Raw genomic sequence first — 18,936 nt, forward strand, 5'->3', positions numbered from 1 at the left:
AATATAACACATTGATTTGCGTTTGCGTTTGCGCAATTTGAAATGTACTTTCGCAGGGTACAACAGGTGATGCTGGGAGCGGCAAGATTCTACCTTGATTTTTGCAATAATGCATCATTCACCCTCGTTCTTTGCTATTCAATGAAACCTAACCAAACCGTGTCGCGACTATCGGAAGTGAAAACACAATGTTCATCTAAAAAATTATCATTCAAATCTAAAATAATGTGACCTTTATTAGAAGATACGAGAAAAAGTATTTTTCAGATAAATATATATATTATCACCCTTGCCATTTTCCTTCTGTTTGATTTCATGGATAACATAGACGCATCTTGTGAGTTAATTAATATGCATTTAATTTTAAAGATATCTAACGAACAATATAATTTCAAATTTTTCTCTTCAACAGACACTTCAAGAGAAACAGTTTTAAAATACATTTTTAAATATTTTTAATTTATTTTGATATGTGTTAATTGATATAAAAGTATTTCGAAAAAAAATTGAATGACACAGATTCACTTAACTATATAATAAATTAAAATATCAAAGAAAAATTATTTACAATAAATCTGCCGTCCAAAGTAAAAAAAGCCGTAAACAACAATGTTTTTATTGTTAATTATATACTTTTTTACATTGGATGGCAGAAATGGATGTTTTCTTAAATGCGTAACGTTTAAAAAATAATATGAATTCACAGAAAATTAAAAGGCATTAAAATAAGCTGCAAGGTTTATTATTTTAATCCAATTTTGCTTATTTTAATACCAAAATGGATTAAAATAAGCAAAATTGGGTTGAAATAATCAGCTTATTTTAATGCCTTTTAATTTTCTGTGTTATAAAAAATATGATGTAAATCTTCAATTTTTAGAAATTATATGTAATTAAAATTAATTAATAAAATGACTTACATATTTCTGTTGATTAAATCCTCTGTTGACTCGCACCAGACTGAAAACTGAAACAGACAAATAATAATCATGAAAAAATGTATATAAAAATCATTATTATAATTTTTAAAATCTAGTATATTTGAAATCTACTGATAATTAATAATTGTAGAATTTCGTAAATTTTTTTTTTATAACAGTCGCAGTATGAATCAAGGAAGTATCCAATGTCAAGGAACGCAGAGAAGATCTTGCGCTCCTGGAGCTAATTGGAACGTACAGGTAACTTTTTTTAAAGCAATTTTGCACTTTAAATAATGCTTATTATAAACATGAAAATTTTTTGATTTATCCTTTTATCTATACAATTTTTATAATGCAATACTTTTATAATTCACTTTTTTTCTTTTATTTTATATTTTAAAACAATTGGACCTTGAAAGCCGTCTATATTGAAGGCCAAGAATATTTATTCAAGTTTTTGAATTTTTAAAATCTAATTTCTGCGACACTTTTGCTCGCTTTGACTTTTGTATATGCTAACAAATTATCACTATTTTTTTATTGCACTTCTTTTAAAAATATTTATCAGAAACTTTAAAAAAATTAATCTTCTTTCCTTTAATTAATTAAAATAATTAGAGAATTTAAGGGTCATTTAAATAATCTATCAGAAAATTGTTTTCTGTTCCACGATGATCGAACATTAACAATGGGTAATTATATAAATTAAGCAGGTGGTGAGAAGCAAAAAGACTACTCGTTGCTTATGGCACGCCTGTAAAGCTCTCGGCATAGGTCTTCTTCTAATGCTTTTAGGAGCTTGCATGGCTACAATAGGTAAATATTAGATTTATCGATTGAAATTCAATTTTTTTTCTGATTTAGAACATATATTTTTTTTTTTAATATAAATAAACACTAAGCATTTTAAATATAAGCACTAAAATTTTATTCCTGACAAAATCAGTCACTAATTTAAAATTAATTTTTACTATAACACGAATTTAGAGAATAACAATTGATTTTTCTTTAATGTCTGTTTTATTAATGTATTCCATGTTTTTTTAATATTATTTATTGTGGAAATTGTTACTTTTAAATTTTCATCAGGTTACTTTGCTGATCAACTCTCTGAAGCACAAGAAATCAGAGGCAATCGCACCATCAAAGTAAAAAATGAATCACGTGGTTTCCATCTTAATAATTTAAGTTACGCTGGTCCAATTGTAATGGGAGTTGGAGGTAAGAAAATAAATTATAATTATTATAATTATATAATTATAGAATTAAAAAAAGTATATATTTTTTAAATATTTTTCGCAATTTTTTCAAAAGCGAAATATTTTAACATTTTTTTTTTCAGTTTCACAATTTCAGTGAAACAATGAATAGGTAGAGAGTTACTCAAGAAAAATTAAATTTCCAATCGTTATGAAAAAAAAGAGGTTAAATGCAAAATGCGAACTCGACATCAGAGATGAAAATTGCACTCACCAGACAATAGTCGAATAATCTCCCCCCCCCCTCTCTCTCTCTATGCTCTCGAGTAAAATCCCTACCCATATATTGAAACTAGGCCAAACATTGATTATAATTTAATTTCTCAAAAAAAATTTTTTTGCATTTTTCAACTAACCATTATTATTTTATTAAAAAACTATTGTAAATTTAATTTATTAAATTGTATCTGAAAGAAAAAAAAAAAGTTGCCCCCAGAGAGATTTGAACTCTCGACCCCTGGTTTACAAGACCAGTGCTCTAACCCCTGAGCTATGGAGGCTTCTTGGAAGTTTTTCCGAAATTACCACTGATCAATAGACTATTAATTTTTTATTCAAAAAAATTCTATTAAAACCAATAAATAAAAGTAAATAAATAATCAAAACTTTGTTAATAAATAAAAAATAATTATTAATTATTTAAATCAAATTTATTAATTTCTTTCACAAATTGAAAATCACTTTTTTACTATTTTGAATATAATTAATTATTATATATTATATATTATTTATAAATATTTAATATTTATTTATAATAAAATAAATATTTATTTTATTATAAATAGTTAATAAATAACTATAAAAAATAGAAAAAATATTATAAAAGATACTATTTTGAGTATAATTAATTATTATATATTAAATATTATTTATAAATATTTAATATTTATTTATAATAAAATAAATAAATATTTATTTTTTATTTTATAAATAGTTAATAAATAACTATAAAAAATAGAAAAAATATTATAAAAGTACAATAATGTTTAGATAAAATAAATTGGTTTTTTTTTGTTTTTAAATAGGATTTATCGTTGTTGCTGCTTGTGTAATGACATTTGAAGCACGTGACAGTGCAGCAAAAGTTGGACCTGCACGTTTGCGATTAAATCAAACATCATCAATAAAACAAACAACAAAAAGTCAAAGAAATATCAATAAATCAATTCCCTGCCAAACTTCAAAATGGGACCAACAACCAGGTCTTTTTCGAACTCCCAGTCCAAGTTCACAAGATGCAACAAAAAAACAATTCACAACATCAGGAGGAGTTATTGAATTTTCAAATAATTCCAACAACAATGAAAATTCACATACAATAATTAAAAAAAGTCCTAGTGCACCGACTCTTGTTGAAAAAAAATCACCACGACAAAGAGCACCAAAATTTTCTGGTTGCGCTCTTCTTAATCCAGAATTATTACAAAGATACGCTGCCTCAGTTGATAATCCTACCTATAATTCTCAGGTAAAAATTATATAATATAATAAAATGCTTGGTCTGTCCTTCTGTCTTAACTTGAAGTTGGCCTTTTCTGATTTCACGTGTTTTTTTGAATAGTAATCTTATGACGTGTCAAATTTTGACAATTCTTTTTCTCATTTTTGTCAAAGTTGTGTAATTGTGTTTCCAAATTTCGGAATAAGTTTCTTTAAAATTCCAAATTCGAAAATTCAATTCACGAAGCTGAAGTACACAACGTTTACCAACGAAATTTTTTTTTAAAATTGTATATTGATTCAAAAATTGTATATAAATACAAAAAATTTATGATGAGAAAAAAGGTGCGCCAGGAAATTTCGTACAAGTTAGTAATTTAAAAAAAATGTATTTTTAAAAATTAATTTTTAATGTACCAGGGGCCAACGAATACCTATTAAATATTAATTATAAAAACACAGGCCTCGAATCAACTTAAAGACACAAAAAAGTCGATGTAGTCGATTTATATTCCAAAAAAAGTAGATTTATTTTTTATTTTAACAAAAATATTTTACAGATTTTTAAATAAAAATTTTGTTTTAATAATAATCCTTTACGAAGGGTTAAAGTTGAAATTTTTAGAAATAATTAAATTTCAAAAGATATTGTTAATTTTCAAACAATTATTAAATTTTACAGAACTAAAAATAATTTATCAAACAATTTTTGGAAAACATTTTTTAAATTTAATTGAATTTTCAAAGATTTAAAATTGAGATTTTTGAAATTAATTGAAACTTTAAGTGTTTTGTAATTAAAATTTTAGATGATTTCACTAAAAATTTATTAGAAAATGCGGACAAAATACAATAATTTGAAAATAATTTTTAATTGAAAAATGGTTTCAGATAGTTGAAATTTCAAAGAATATTATTAAAATAGTTAAAAATAATTAAATTTCCTTAGAGTTATAATTGAAATTATTAAATTAAAAAAAAAAAATTTTCGATGGAAAATTTTAGAAATAATTAAATTTTAGATGCTTTTAAATTCAAATTATTGAAAATTCAATTAATTTTAAATTCAAATTTTTGAGAATAATGAAATTTAATTTTGATTTTAAATTTGGCAAATAATTGAATTTCAGTTCATTTTGAATTGAAAATTTTGGGAAATAATTGAATTTGAATTGAAATTTTGGATCATAATTTAATTTAGGTTCATTTTTAATTGAAAATTTGGATAATTAATTTTGAATAGAAATTTTAGAAAATAATTGAATTTTATTTCATTTCAAATTGAAAACTTGGTAAATAATTAAATTTTAAATTGAAAATGTTGGATAATTATTGGATAATTAATTGATTTTGAATTAAAATTTCGGGTAATAATTGAATTTTAGTTTATGTTGAATTGTAATTTTTAAAAAATAATTCAATTTTATTGTGATTTTTTTTTAAATTATAAACAATTGTTAAATTTCATAAAAATTTTAATTGAAAAATAATTTTGAAATAATTGAATTTTTGATGTATTTAATTAAAATTATTAAAAATAATTAATTTAGTGAAGAATCATTTTAGTTCAAAATTTGTTAAATAATTGAATTGAAGAAGATCTGAAGAAGATCTACATTTTATACTAAAAAAAATGTATTTTATTTAAATTTTTTTTTCAAATGTAAAAAAAAATGTCGCATTTTATTAAAAGAAGTCGATAAAAGTCGTATTTTTGAAAAAAGTCGGAAAATGTCGTATAATCCGAGGCCTGTATATAATTTTCATTATTATCATTTAATATGTAATAATATTCTAATAAATTAAATTATTTTTGATAATATTAATCTTTAATTTCTTTATAACAAACAATTAAATACTCAATTTGGCGCGATTGCGCGCGTTTAATTTTGCTAGTATTTTTAATAATTTATCAATTTCATTAATTATTATTCAGATCGTCTGGCCGAAAATAGTTTCATCAAATAAAGATAAAAAATGATAACCAGTTAATCAATAAAATATATATATATATACAATATATTCCAGACATTACTTATTATTATTGAAATAAATCAATTATTTAAATATTATATTTAATTATTAATTTTCGTAGACAATGAAAGAAAATTTAGATCAACAAAAAATGAACGGTAGTCAAGTGTCAATGGCAATGGATTTACATTTTCCAAATAAAGGTCCAGTTACGTTAAAGGTGAAGGACCGTAGGCGGCAATTGGAACGTCAGACAAAGATCGAAGACCTCGAAGAGGTCAGCGAAGCTAGAAAAACAGAAGGAATTCATTCACCACAATTACCTAGTAATTACTTTTTTTGTCAACTAAAAAAATATTTTTATTGAATATATTATTCATTCAAATTTATTTTCCACAGGTGTTTACAGTAGATTTCCTGAAGATTTTGTGCCTAGAAAACGAAACTCGATAGACTTGAAAACATTGGATGAATTAAATATAAAGGATTCCCTTAAAACTTCACCGCGTGATTTTCGTAAAGTTTCATCACCAAATTTTCGTAAAATGTCTTTCGATAGATTAGGAAGTGATCGTCGATCGGAAAGATCTTTAGGTTCGCGAAAGGCTAGTTTAGATTTTAAAAGAAGTCCAGATTTTCGAAAGCATGATTACAGGTAAATTATTTTTTTTTTTTGCTTCTTATTAGGAATTTATTTTTTTGTTATACAATAATTTTTTTTTTTCAGAAAATACTCGATTGAAAGATTCACAGCAGATTGTGCGAGATATTTGCAAGAGGAATCAGAAAATCGAGCAATAACAGCTAGCGGTGAAAATTTACGAAAACAAAAAATGATGAAACTCCATTATTCAAGATCAGACGATAGAAGGAGGTCTTTTGATAAATTTCATGGTGAATCTCAATGTAGTAGATATTCTCTAAATGCACCTGAAAACGAATTAAAATATTTTGCTTCATCCCTTGACACTGATGCATCAGACGATAGTCGAATAATTGATTTTGAAGAACAGGAAGGATGCAATTTATCACCTGATGCGATACCAAGTGCACTTGTTGAGGAACCAGAACTTGAGAATTTAACCGAAACAACAGAGGAAAGTAGAAAATTTTCAATTATTGACACACAAAAAATGAATGAGAATATTAGAAATTTAGAAGAAGCAGCAAATGAAATTGAAATTTACGCCGATGATAATGAAAGTGAAACCAGTGTTCGTGACACTACTTGAAATCTATGACGTCAATGATATAATTTGAAAAATGATTTTGTTTTTCCGTTGTTAATTATTCAAATTAGAATTTTTTACTTCAAAAAATATAAAATGATAAAATAATTATAAAAATTTTTAAATTTGAATTTTTTATATTTCATTTATTTACACAAGTAAATAATTATATAATAATAAAGCATAAAAAAAACAACGAGCCTAATATTCGTTTTCTACATTTATTGCGCAAGTAAAAAACAATATTTGAAATAATATTGACAATTAAATATGAGTCAATTCTAATTTTGGTGCTCTAACCAAAAAAAAAAAAAATGATGATTGAAAATTTATTAAATATATCATTTTCGTCAATTATAAAATACTATATGTATAATAAATTTATAGCAGCGGAACAAGATAGAATTTCCATCATTTACTGCTCAATGGAAAAACAATAATGCTGGTAGCTCAATTATAAAAAATGAAATTTTTGAATTGCGTTTTGTATCGAGACAATCTTTCTCGTGGCGTTACCTGACGGCAATAACAGATAAGATTATTAGAAAGTTGGCTCTATAGGTAACTAGTATAATAATATTTAAAGAGTGGCCTCACAATTTCTAAAACTATAATAAACTCTAATTCTTTCCTCATGAGTTTTTTTTTTAATGTCAAAAAGTGACCTTTCAGTTTTAATAAATTATTCTCTATAATTAATTAATTACTTCAATAATAATTTATTAGGTAATTAATTAATTACTTCAATAATAATTAATTAGGTAATTAATTAATTACTTCGAAAAAAATTCGAATTCTTATCTCTTTTTCTCGAGAATAGTAAAAATAAAAAAAGTATAAAGGAAAGAGTTTATCGTGAATGATAAAAAAATATATAAATTTTTAAGAAACGTGAGTCATAAGGCAAATAATTAATTTAAAAAAAAATAAACATAAAATGTATATTTTTTTGGTAGATATTTTTTTATTCAAATTTATTTTAAAAGTAGTGATTAACGCGACTCTGACTATATATATTTTTGTAGTAAATTTTAGTCTTTATCCCTTATGTGATATAAGGTGTCAATAAATAAATAAAAAAATTAGAGAAATGTACAAATTTTTTTTTTAAACTTTTGAGCGCGAACCAAGTTCAAAAAAAAAAAAAAATGTTAACTAACAATATTGTTGATTTTTATCCGTCGATTTTACGACAAGACTTTATACACATCTTTAATCTTTAAATATACCTTGACCTAATTGTCAAAATAATAAAATTTGTTCAAATGGGATAAGCCAAAACGAATATTTCTGATCTATATAAAGATATATCAAATTTTTAAATTCTTTTCAAAAGATCAATTTTTAAAACTGAATTTTATTATTTAGAAAAAATTTATTTCTTTAAATTAAAAATAAAAACAGGATATTTTAAAAAAAATCTTTATATTGTTGAGCATATTTAAATGTAAAACTATAATATATTGAAAAAACAATTTATTTTGGCATATCCTTCTATACGTTATCTATTTAATATATTAAATATAAAAATGAATAGTGCAATGAACTATAAAAAAAGCACGCCATGGCAATATACATATATATATATAATCAATGTTTGCGAAAGAATAAAAAAAAAAAAGACAAACATAAAACAAACTGTGATTAATTTGTAAACGACACGATCTATTGAAAAATGTAAGACGTGAATTAAAGACCTAAATTTAAATCATTTTCCGATTCTTCGATTCTAATATAATATATATATATATACAATTATTGTTGTTAATAAAATTCACGTTTTGCAATTTTTTTTTTACCGGATCGTATTAAATGTTATATGAAAAAAAAAAAAAAAAAAACAAAGTTGCATTGTCTGTTATCGTAGAATTTTTAAACTGTTGGCTAAAAGCATCGTAATAATAATATTCTAATATAATCGATAGAAAATTCAAATAAAAAATAAAAAAAAAAATTATGCGCTATTAACTGGACAAAAAAAAGTGTTGTAATAAGTTCATGTAAATGTATTAATGTAACCTTTGCATGCTAATTGTTGTGACATATCAATAAACAAATTGTATCAAAATTTTTACTAAATTCTTTATTAAAAAAAAGAATCTTTTATTTGTTAAAAAATATAATAATAATAATAATAATATTAATATTAATAATAATAATAATAATAATAACAATAATAATAATAATAATAAAAATAATATAGTTTTTAATTTAAAAAAAAAGTATCATCAGTCGATAAAGTTTAAAATAATCGGTAAAACTCGTCGGTAATAAGGAAGTGAATGACAGGTGTAATAAGCAGGTGGGAGTAACAAGGGTAACGAACAGGTAACTAAGAGGGGGGCTTATCAAATAAACAGACAGCAAAGTTGCGGGCAGTGAAACCTTTAGTAACTTGCCGATCGCCATTGTGTTCGTTTACGCCAAAAAAAAAAAAAAACATGCAATTCTATTATTTATAACATTATGAAATTATTTTTTCTCCCTTATTTATGAAACTATAAAAATTGTAGTGATTTAAAAAAAGGAAAAATTATTAATAAAAAAAAAAATGACATCAGAACGATATCACAAGTGAGTTTAAAAAAAAAATAATCACCTTATTAAATTAATTTTTAAATTTGTAACACACTTGCCACTTTTCCGAATGACGATCGTCCTAATAAATCTGACTCTAATTAACCCGACTTCTGCGATTTTCATTAAATTTTTATACATAGACTACTCATCTGAATTTTTTTTTTAAATATTCAATTAACAATTATATTTAATAAAAATTTTAATTAAAAATTTCTAATATTTTTATATTATTAGAATTATTTTTTATTTACTAATAAAATTTGTTTAATATTTATATAAAACATAATTTAAATCATATAATTTTTAACAAGTTTATTATAATTAAATTTTTATTTATTGATGAAAAGTAAATATTTGATTTATTTTTTTTCTAGTTGAATGACTGGTTAAACAAAATTAGTAACCTATATAATTACGCTTTTACCTCAAGTAAAACTATATATATTTCAAGTTTCCTTTTGGGAAATGATTCACTTTGAGAAAAGAAATAAATTGATATAATTATAGAATATTGAAAGATCAGGTTTTAATTATTAATTTAGATATTTGTATATATATATATATATATATATATATATATATATATATAAGACTATAACAATTTTAATTTAATAAAATTTTGTTATTTTAGAACATTAATATAAAATAAATTAGTTTTCTAATGAAAGTAATTTTTAATTATAAAGTTACTTTCTTTAATATATAAATATATATATATGCGATGAAAAAAATTTATAAAAAGTGGGAATCATGTCTGTAATAAGAGTACAGTTTGCTACAGAAAATCGATGATACCTACACGAAAATGTCAGAATACCTTTCATTTGAACGATCGTTACCCGGAAATGAAACGTCTCCTAAGAAACTCATTATAACACTGCGCCATGTTTGAAGAGATCATTACATTGTTTGCGAAACTAAAAAAAAAAACTCCCCCCATTAACTCTTGTGATTGTCTTAATAAATAGTAAAAAAAAAAAAATAGACAAATGTTCTAATAAGATTATTTTTAAATACTATTTCAAAATAGTTTTATACCTAAATATCATGATAAGACATTTCAACATTTCAATAAAAAAAATTTTTTAACACTTGTCAATAGATATATATATATATATATACTATACTTGATAAGCATTTATCAAAAATCGTTTAATCTTTCGATATCAGAATATGAACAGAAAATGCGAAAACAGTTATTATTTCACACTAAATGACACATTAAATCAACATATAAACGAGACATAAAGTTATTACAAACTTTTTTATTATGGAAAAATTTTACTGAACACCTATGTAAAAATATTGAAACTTGCTTGCTTGAAAAAAAACGAATATTGTCAAATGCACTGAGTCTATTCATGATTTCCGTACCATTAAATTGGCTTTGTTAAAGTACCGGAAACGACAGCTCACGTGACACTGTTGGGTTAATTAGTGACATATAATTATGGAAAGTAAAATCACGAGAAAAGGAGAAAATGTGTTCATTATATTGAAATGAAATCCGTTTGATCATAATTTCAAAAAAAAAATTTTTACCAAATAAATCACCTGGATTTTTTTTTAGAAAATAAGGAACTAAAAAAAAATAATAGCATAACTTTTAAATGCATTTTTAAATCGTTAATAATATGTATGTAATGATATAAATGTAATGAGATGATAGTAAATTGTGCAAACTGTAAGTCCGAATTCATGACACGTGACGGAAAAAATAAAGTTACTATATTGAATGAAGTTTCGCGTCATTTCATCACGCTAAATAACTGGAATTTACTCGGAAACACGAAATCATTACACAGATACGATGTAATAACTTTATATTTTATGAACAAAACTTTCTTTTCTCTTTTTATTCATTGTTTTGCTTCTATAAAAAAAAAAAGAAACATAAACGTAATTTGGAAAAAGATTTGAAAATTTTTGAAAAAAGACTATTTAATTTAAAAATTAATTAATAATTTAATTATTTAATTTAAAAATTAATTAATAATTTAATTATTTAATTTAAAAATTAATTGATAATTTAATTATTTAATTTAAAAAATAATTAATAATTTAATTATTTAATTTAAAAATTAATTAATAATTTAATTATTTAATTTATTAATCTAAATAACTAAATTACTAATAATTAGACTATTTAGTGACTTTAATATTTAAAGGGCAGCTCGAGATAATAATCTAGAAATATTAAAAGAGTCAACACGAAAAGATTGCAATGCCAGAGATGATGGGGGAATGACACCTACATTATGGGCAGCTTTTGAAGGAAATATAGATGCATTACGTCTTCTTGTTGCCAGAGGGTAAGAACTTTATCTACAATTATTATATAAAAAAAAAAATTGAATGCCTTGCAGAGTCTCTAAACTATAAAAACTTTTTTTCATTATTTAAATAACCGTTAGAAATAAAAATTACATTATATGAATTTTTTTTTTTTTTCAAAGATAACAAAGTAAGAAAATTTACTTCATATAATATATTATTAAATCCCATATATCCGTCTATATTGAGTTCATTGTCAAAAGAATTATTATTCACCTTCAATCGATCAACTACCATCTTTGGGGGACAAATCCTTTTTCTATTAAAACTGTACATTTATTACATATTAATGAAATTTCAACTTCTTCTAAAAGTGAAAACTACCGGAAATGTTTATTTTATAAAAATAATAATCGTATAAAGAACTTAAAAAAGGTTTTCATTGTTTGCAAAAAAAATTCAAAGTCTTCGAAACAATTTTTTAACTGACTATATACTAATACAAGGATTTTCAAATTATTAATTAATAAATAATTATGAAAATTAAGCGATAACGATAATTGAAATCATAATTACCGTAGCAATAAATTAAAAAATTTTAACGGAAACTTGTCTTTTAATTTAAAAAAATAAAAATTATTATTAATATTATTATTATAATATTATCATTATTATTATTATTATACTTTAAACACTGCAGCTCGAAAGGTATACACTTGAATAATTTTTACGATCGTTACAGTCTAGTTAAAAGTGGACAAAAAGGAATAAGATACTTCTTTATATAGAAAAAAGAATCTGTGATAGCAAATAGAATTGATCAAGAATGATAAGTTTAAAAAGTCACGATAAATGTTCCGAAAAAAATGTATATAACTTAAAAACAACAAATTTCTAATCACGTTCAAAAACTATGACAATAGCATTAAAATATATTTTTATACAAATATTAAAAATACAAATAAAAAGATTTAATCATCAATAAGAATGGACATTGAAATTAGATCAATTATCAATACAATATTTAGTAATCTATCGATTTCAACATGACCTTGAAAGTAATGTGAAAATAATTGTGCTAAAGATTACAATCATTACAAAGCTATCATTTATAGGTTAGAAAAAATTATTCAATCATAATTGAAGAGAAGAATTTTAAAAGGATAAAAGAAATGGCACAAAACAATAATATATTTAAACAAAAGAAACTTACCTGAACTGTTGTATTGATATTGAGTCGTTAACCTCTAACCTCGTCAAAACTTTTCGTGGCACATCTTTGAATGAGTTTATTTTCCCCTTAACCGCACTTTCACTCTCTTTTAATATAAGACGGATATACAAATGAACAGATAAATAAATGTTAAATACACCGGATATACACCACATAATCTGTATTTATTGAATTGACCGGCGACCGGGTGTACCGGGAACCGGCGGAAGTTGTGGGGAACTATATACGGGAACTATAAGACATAAATACAACATATAAAACACAAAAGAGGAAAAAATAAAACTAACAGACTGAATATTTGAGCACTTGGAATAAAACTTTCAATTATTTTCAATAAACAATTAATAAATTAATAACTTTTTTGGAGACACACTTTTCACATATGAATGCACTGAATGCAAAATGACAAAAATCAAAGATGGCGTCTTAAAGGGCGCGCATTTCTGGGGTTCCCGCCACTAATGCAAAAGAGAGGGAAATTCAAAATTTGCAAATTATTAATTAAATCATTTAATTTAATTCTTTTTTTAATAGTCTATTCTCATTAGAAATAATTAAAAAAAAATTTAATTTTAATTTTTAAGAATAAAAAAATGAATAATTATTAATATGTAGAGAAATTACTAATTGTTATAGTTAAATTGGTTATTGTTATTGATTCAAGCAGTTAAATTAACATAACCTCATAATGACGGATTGTCAACAATAACAAAACAAATTTTTTTGAGTGTATTAATATATTAAATTACTCATTTATTATAAATATAATTATATATATGTGTGATTTGTAAAAATGAAGTGTGAGTAAAATAATTCAAACTAAATATGTCATTTATGACAATTAATATCAAGTGAAGCACCTATTATCTTATCAATTGGTAAACAAAAGAACTGTCCAAAAAATTATCCCAAGGAATATAATTAGATATTAATATTAATGGAAGATAATAAAAAAAAGAAGATAGTAAAGTAAATATGTTTATATATTACATTTGTTAAACTTAAAAATTATTACTTGTCTTTTTATTATAGGAAGCAATGAATATTATTTTATTTTTTGTTCTCATTTTAAAACGCGTTATGTTTCAGGACTACATCTTTCCTTCCTGTTTCTTTTAAAAACGTAACGATTGCTTTTATTTTACTGAATAACAATTTTCATTTCCTTGATAAAACAAAAAAAATTTTTTTTTTTATTTATGTTAAATTTGTTTATTCTTGAAAAAATGAAACATGTATTAGTTTTATTTATTTTTAGATCTGATATAGGGAAATAATAAAAAATAAATATACTTTCCCGGAACTCGATATAGATTTTAATCAAATACTTTCCGGATTTTAAAATAAAAAAAAAAAGCAATGTTTTTGTGTAAAATATAAAAAGTTGCAAATATATTAGCTATTCATGAAATTGTCGAAACTTTTTTTTTTTATCAAAATTACAAAGCGCGTAATAACCTTCATGATTTTCCAGTTGAAAAACTTCTATGGCCATCGCGTGACAGGAAACAAGCGACCAATACATTATAGGGGTTGGGCTCAACTTATTTCGAAATTTCTTTTCAAATCGACATATCATTTTTTCAGGGGTGATCCCGACAAAGCTGATTATTTTGGAAATACTGCCCTCCATCTGGCAGCAGCTCGTGGTCATGAATTTTGCGTTCGATTTTTAGTTAAATTTGGATGCAATATTTGGTCATTGGACATTGATAGGCACTCGGCACGTGAATTGGCAGCAATAAATGGTTGGGAAAAAATTTTACAATTTCTCGATCTTGCACAAGCCGATCAGGAAATGAATAAAAAGAGTAAAATATTAAAAGCAAAAGCAGAAAAAGATGCAGAAAAAAGGTGTTTTGAAAATAATTTCAAATATTCTATTGATTTAATTTTTTATTTTATTTTAAGATCGAGAGAAATATAAAGTGAAAGTAATTTTTTTTTTTTTTTTAGATTAAAAGAATACTTAAAGAGGCAAAAAATTGCAGAAATTAAAGCGGAAAAGGAGCAAAAAAAGTTATTGAAAGATCGAGCAAAAATTGATACAGAATCAACGAATGATAATATTCTTCCTCACAGACCGAGTATTTTGACTTTTAAAGGGCGAGTAAAGCCATCACCAACTTACAGTGATATTGTAGGTACAGGAACTGGAACCAAGAGACAAGGAAGCGCTGTTCATAGAAAAGCCTTAGCAAGAAAGGCTGTAGATGATTTTAAAGTCGTTGAGGTAAATTATAAAATTTTTTCGACTATGGAATTAAATAATTTTATTATTAAATATTAATTAAATTATTCAGATTGAAGTGGACGGAAAGAAATCAGTGAGAAGTCTCACTGGTCTTAGACGAGATTCAGAAGTAATGTATGTAGGAACATATGAAACTAATTCACAACAACAAATTGGTAGAAGAGGGAAAATTTCTGATGTTTGGGGTACATTGAGTAAAGCACAAAGTACACCAGATTTACTTGGTGATAGAAAATACGAAGCGGATGGAGAAGATGATGACGAAGAATCAACGAACATTGTGGGAGAGACATTTCTTCTTCAAGAACCAGCCAGTATTTTCAATCGACCAGGTTTTGGATCGGTGGCCTTCCGTAGATCGGTAACGTTTCAGAATATAAACTCTTTTCAAGAGAAAGGAAGTGGTACTAGCAAAAACACTTTCAGCTTCCACAAAAAAAGTCCTTCTCAAGCATTTCAAACATTAACTCTCTTTTTCTCGACTTTTGAAATAAAACAATTTCTATTGAAACGAATTCATGAATCAATTTTTCAATAAATTAGAAAAATAAAATATATAAAAATTGTTAAATTATATAAAGTAAAATAATAAATTTATTGGAAATTTATTTTAATAAATTAAGTATAAGAATAAAATTAATAAAAGCGTTAGTAACACTCACTTTCGTTTTTTTTTTATTCTAGGTGACTGCAACACTTGAAAATATTCCTGTCACTCAAGTAGAAATTCATCACGAGCCGAGTGGAGAAAGAGTTCGTAATGGTTCGACAAAAGGGTCAATAAATAGTCAAAAAAATGGAACGAATAATATTCACAACGAAGATATCAGCATCGGAAGCGCGGGAAGCTTGGCTAGAAGACAAAACATGTGGGATGATGAACTATTGTCTGGTAATTGAAAAAAAAAAATGATTAAAAATTTATTTTTCTAAATGAACAATTATAATATTAAATTTGAGTAAAATAATATAATATAAAAAATTTTAATTTATATTTGAATATAAATTTAAAATATATAACAAAAATGTTCAGTAAAAAAAAAAAAGTAATTACCTTCTTAAATAGATGATGATGAAGAAGCGGACTGGACGGCTTTACAGAGATTTTTGGCAGTCAATAATTTATCATCGATTCATTCAATTCTAGAAGCAGAACAAATTGATTTAGAAGCACTACTACTTTTAACAGAAACCGATATTACAGCATTGAAACTTCCACTCGGTCCTAGAAGAAAATTATTAGTTGCAATCGCAAATCACAAAGAGACCCTCGACAGTCAAAATGCCATCATAGATAGTAGATTATAAACTAAAAAACATATTTTATAATTATAATTTATACTTTAATATTACAAAAAAAATAGTTATCTACTTTTCAGAGTAAATTTTTCATTAAAATTAGAAAACAATTTGCAGTTTAAAAAACTTTAAATTTTTATAAAGCTTTAAAAATTTAGATAAAATATTTTAATAATTAGCTTTTAGAAAATATCTAATTAGAATAAGAAAATAACAGCACGCATAGTTTATTTACTTATTTTAAAAACACAAATTACCATTTGTTTACGTGATATTTGTATTGTGTTAGTAAAAAAAAAAAAAAATTGTAAATATAGTTTATATTAATAATAATTCGCAAATTATTGTAAGACGTGTTGTACATTTTCTTAATTTTATTTGTAAATAATTATCATACAAACAAGAGGCAAAAATATACAAGCTTTTTTTTATGTTCGCAAGAAAATAACAGCACCATACGTTCTTTTTTTTTTTACCAGATAATGCGGATCTTATATAACTTTCTTCCCCATACAATCGTTCACGGTATAACATGTATACAACGAACAAAAACAAAGTGACCTATTGTTAAATAATTTCGAAGTATAACAATTAATTATTTTCAAATTTAAACTAAAAAGATTCATTTTCTTTTCTAAGTAACATTCTTCGTTGTTTGTAAAATTCATCAATTAAAATACATAGGTGATTAATATTATTTTTTAAAACTAAAAATATTCAAAAACTTCCAAATAACGAAGTTGTCAACTAAAAATACAATGATTTTTAATTTATTTATTCTTAAAAATTTTTTTTTTATTTTTATATTAAAAAAAAAAAGAAAAAAATTTTTCTTTTTTAAAGAAAAAAAGTTTTTAACAATAATAGACGTTTTTGTCCGTATATACTATTTTTTATAGATTACCTACTTAATTATTTTCTGCGTGTCCAGAGTCTGAGGATGACTTTTGATGCAGAAATAATTATTTCTCTCACATTCTCCATCAACACGCTTCGATTTGTTTTCATAAAATCATTAATTTTCCAATTACGAATAATGGAGATGAATGCAACGAACAATATCGAAGAAAGCAAAGGTATTTTTAAAAAAATAAAACAAATAAATTTTTGACTTTACATATTTTGAACATGGCAGATTAAACAGAAAATTAAATACCTTTATTAATATAATTTATTACATCGGTTTATTAATTTTTAATTAATCTGTCATATTCAATTTTCCTCGATTGTGACCTTTTGCATTGTAATTTTTTTTAAGGAGAGTAGTTTGATTATATGTAATTCATTTTGAGCGAAATAGAAATCTTGTTTGCCAGTTGCACGGTCAACTTTTTTTTGTTTTTCTTCCTATACAAAAAAAAAAAGAAAAATATAATTTAAAAAATAAAAAAATTGTTGCGTTGATGAAACTTTCTTACTCTGTTTATCGTCTTTCGTAAATTGAAGACAAATCGAGTATTTCTGTTTACTTTATTATATTCATATCTTAAAATTAATAAAAACGGTAAAGCTATATTGATATTCTAAAGAGACATTTTACAGTCTATCTGCTAAATTTTGCAAGTAATTTATTTTGACTGGAAATTATGTTGCAAAGTAATTCATTATACTTTGAATTCGGTAACACATTTTTTTCTCCTATTAATGCACAAATGAAAATTACTTTTTACATTAAAATGATAAAAATATACATAATTTTTACCAAAAAATTTTGAATGTATATTATATATATATATAAACATATATTGAAACATTTCAAATATTACAACTTCTTTTTTTTGTCATCGAATTGCAATTTGAAATTAATTAATTAAATTAATTAAATATGTTTCAATAATTTTAAATTAATCAAACTAATAAAATAAGGACAGTGCAACGATTTTGGCATCATCAGTAAACGTACTGTGCATGCATGTATACAATTTTTAATCTATGCGCAATTATTTTCTGTAACAATAGTTATTTCTATATATACCAGACAAGACAAAAAACTAATCGATAGCGTATATCTACAAAATCAAGAATGTTCTTCTTTTTTTTTTTTCTTTACAAAATGCACCTAAGTATGGCATCTTTGTAAATATCTCTTCTTCAAGAGAATTTTCCTTCCCTTTTACAAGATAATGTCTGTACATTAAAGATAATTTTTTCAGTTTTTTTTTAAAAAACAAAATCTATCTTAATTTTGTTTCCTTTCAAGTATTCCAAATATTGAGTCAGACTTGAAATATTTTTTTGTGTTTGTTAATATATTTATAAGTGCTGACTGTTTGATAAATATTTTAATTAAAGCTATCGAATAGAGTCAATAATTATTAGTTTTATCAATATTAGCATTATTCATACACTTTATGATTATTAGCGTACACTATATTTACAACTGAACAACAATTCTGGCTTACACACGAGACAAAAGCTCGTTCGGAAGTCTCAAATATATAGAGAAAACAAATGCAAAACTCTTTGATTT

The 18,936-nt window shown here is 24.0% G+C and overlaps 2 protein-coding genes and 1 non-coding gene across 4 annotated transcripts; 2 read left to right on the forward strand and 1 right to left on the reverse strand.

Annotated features, from left to right (window-relative positions):
- Positions 1 to 58: 58 nt before the first annotated feature.
- On the forward strand, positions 59 to 7,504 carry LOC127287669 (uncharacterized). Of its 2 annotated transcripts, none has more exons than XM_051314730.1 (8): positions 59 to 337; positions 1,100 to 1,181; positions 1,634 to 1,739; positions 2,013 to 2,144; positions 3,208 to 3,650; positions 5,718 to 5,922; positions 5,996 to 6,251; positions 6,324 to 7,504. In XM_051314730.1, the coding sequence occupies exons 2-8, from the start codon at positions 1,107 to 1,109 to the stop codon at positions 6,826 to 6,828; spliced, it is 1,722 nt and encodes a 573-aa protein (XP_051170687.1). In that variant the 5' UTR covers positions 59 to 337; positions 1,100 to 1,106; the 3' UTR covers positions 6,829 to 7,504. The 2 variants fall into 2 exon arrangements, with proteins under 2 accessions (XP_051170687.1, XP_051170693.1); XM_051314736.1 differs by having other exon boundaries at positions 1,637 to 1,739.
- Positions 2,610 to 2,682, reverse strand: Trnat-ugu (transfer RNA threonine (anticodon UGU)). Its single transcript has one exon. It is a non-coding gene; the product is annotated as a tRNA-Thr (tRNA).
- A 1,700-nt stretch (positions 7,505 to 9,204) lies between the features above and the next one.
- LOC127287693 (pre-mRNA splicing regulator USH1G) lies at positions 9,205 to 18,508 on the forward strand. Its single transcript, XM_051314760.1, has 7 exons — positions 9,205 to 9,399; positions 11,574 to 11,717; positions 14,501 to 14,767; positions 14,870 to 15,146; positions 15,217 to 15,528; positions 15,852 to 16,059; positions 16,234 to 18,508. Exons 1-7 carry the CDS (start codon positions 9,377 to 9,379, stop codon positions 16,473 to 16,475), a joined length of 1,473 nt encoding a protein of 490 aa, XP_051170717.1. The 5' UTR covers positions 9,205 to 9,376; the 3' UTR covers positions 16,476 to 18,508.
- The last annotated feature ends 428 nt before the right edge of the window (positions 18,509 to 18,936 follow it).

This window comes from Leptopilina boulardi, unplaced genomic scaffold, assembly GCF_019393585.1.
Source record: "Leptopilina boulardi isolate dan_hultmark-lab unplaced genomic scaffold, ZJU_Lbou_2.1 LbouV2_123, whole genome shotgun sequence".
NCBI classification, from domain to species: Eukaryota; Metazoa; Arthropoda; class Insecta; order Hymenoptera; family Figitidae; genus Leptopilina; species Leptopilina boulardi.

Coding starts and splice junctions, on each gene's coding strand:
- LOC127287669 (XM_051314730.1), top strand. CDS start 1,107: ATGAATCAAGGAAGTATCCAATGTCAAGGAACGCAGAGAAGATCTTGC. Junction 1,182..1,633: donor GAGCTAATTGGAACGTACAG/GTAACTTTTTTT, acceptor ATATAAATTAAG/CAGGTGGTGAGAAGCAAAAA. Junction 5,923..5,995: donor TCATTCACCACAATTACCTA/GTAATTACTTTT, acceptor TATTTTCCACAG/GTGTTTACAGTAGATTTCCT.
- LOC127287693 (XM_051314760.1), top strand. CDS start 9,377: ATGACATCAGAACGATATCACAA. Junction 9,400..11,573: donor ACATCAGAACGATATCACAA/GTGAGTTTAAAA, acceptor TAATATTTAAAG/GGCAGCTCGAGATAATAATC. Junction 11,718..14,500: donor CGTCTTCTTGTTGCCAGAGG/GTAAGAACTTTA, acceptor TCATTTTTTCAG/GGGTGATCCCGACAAAGCTG.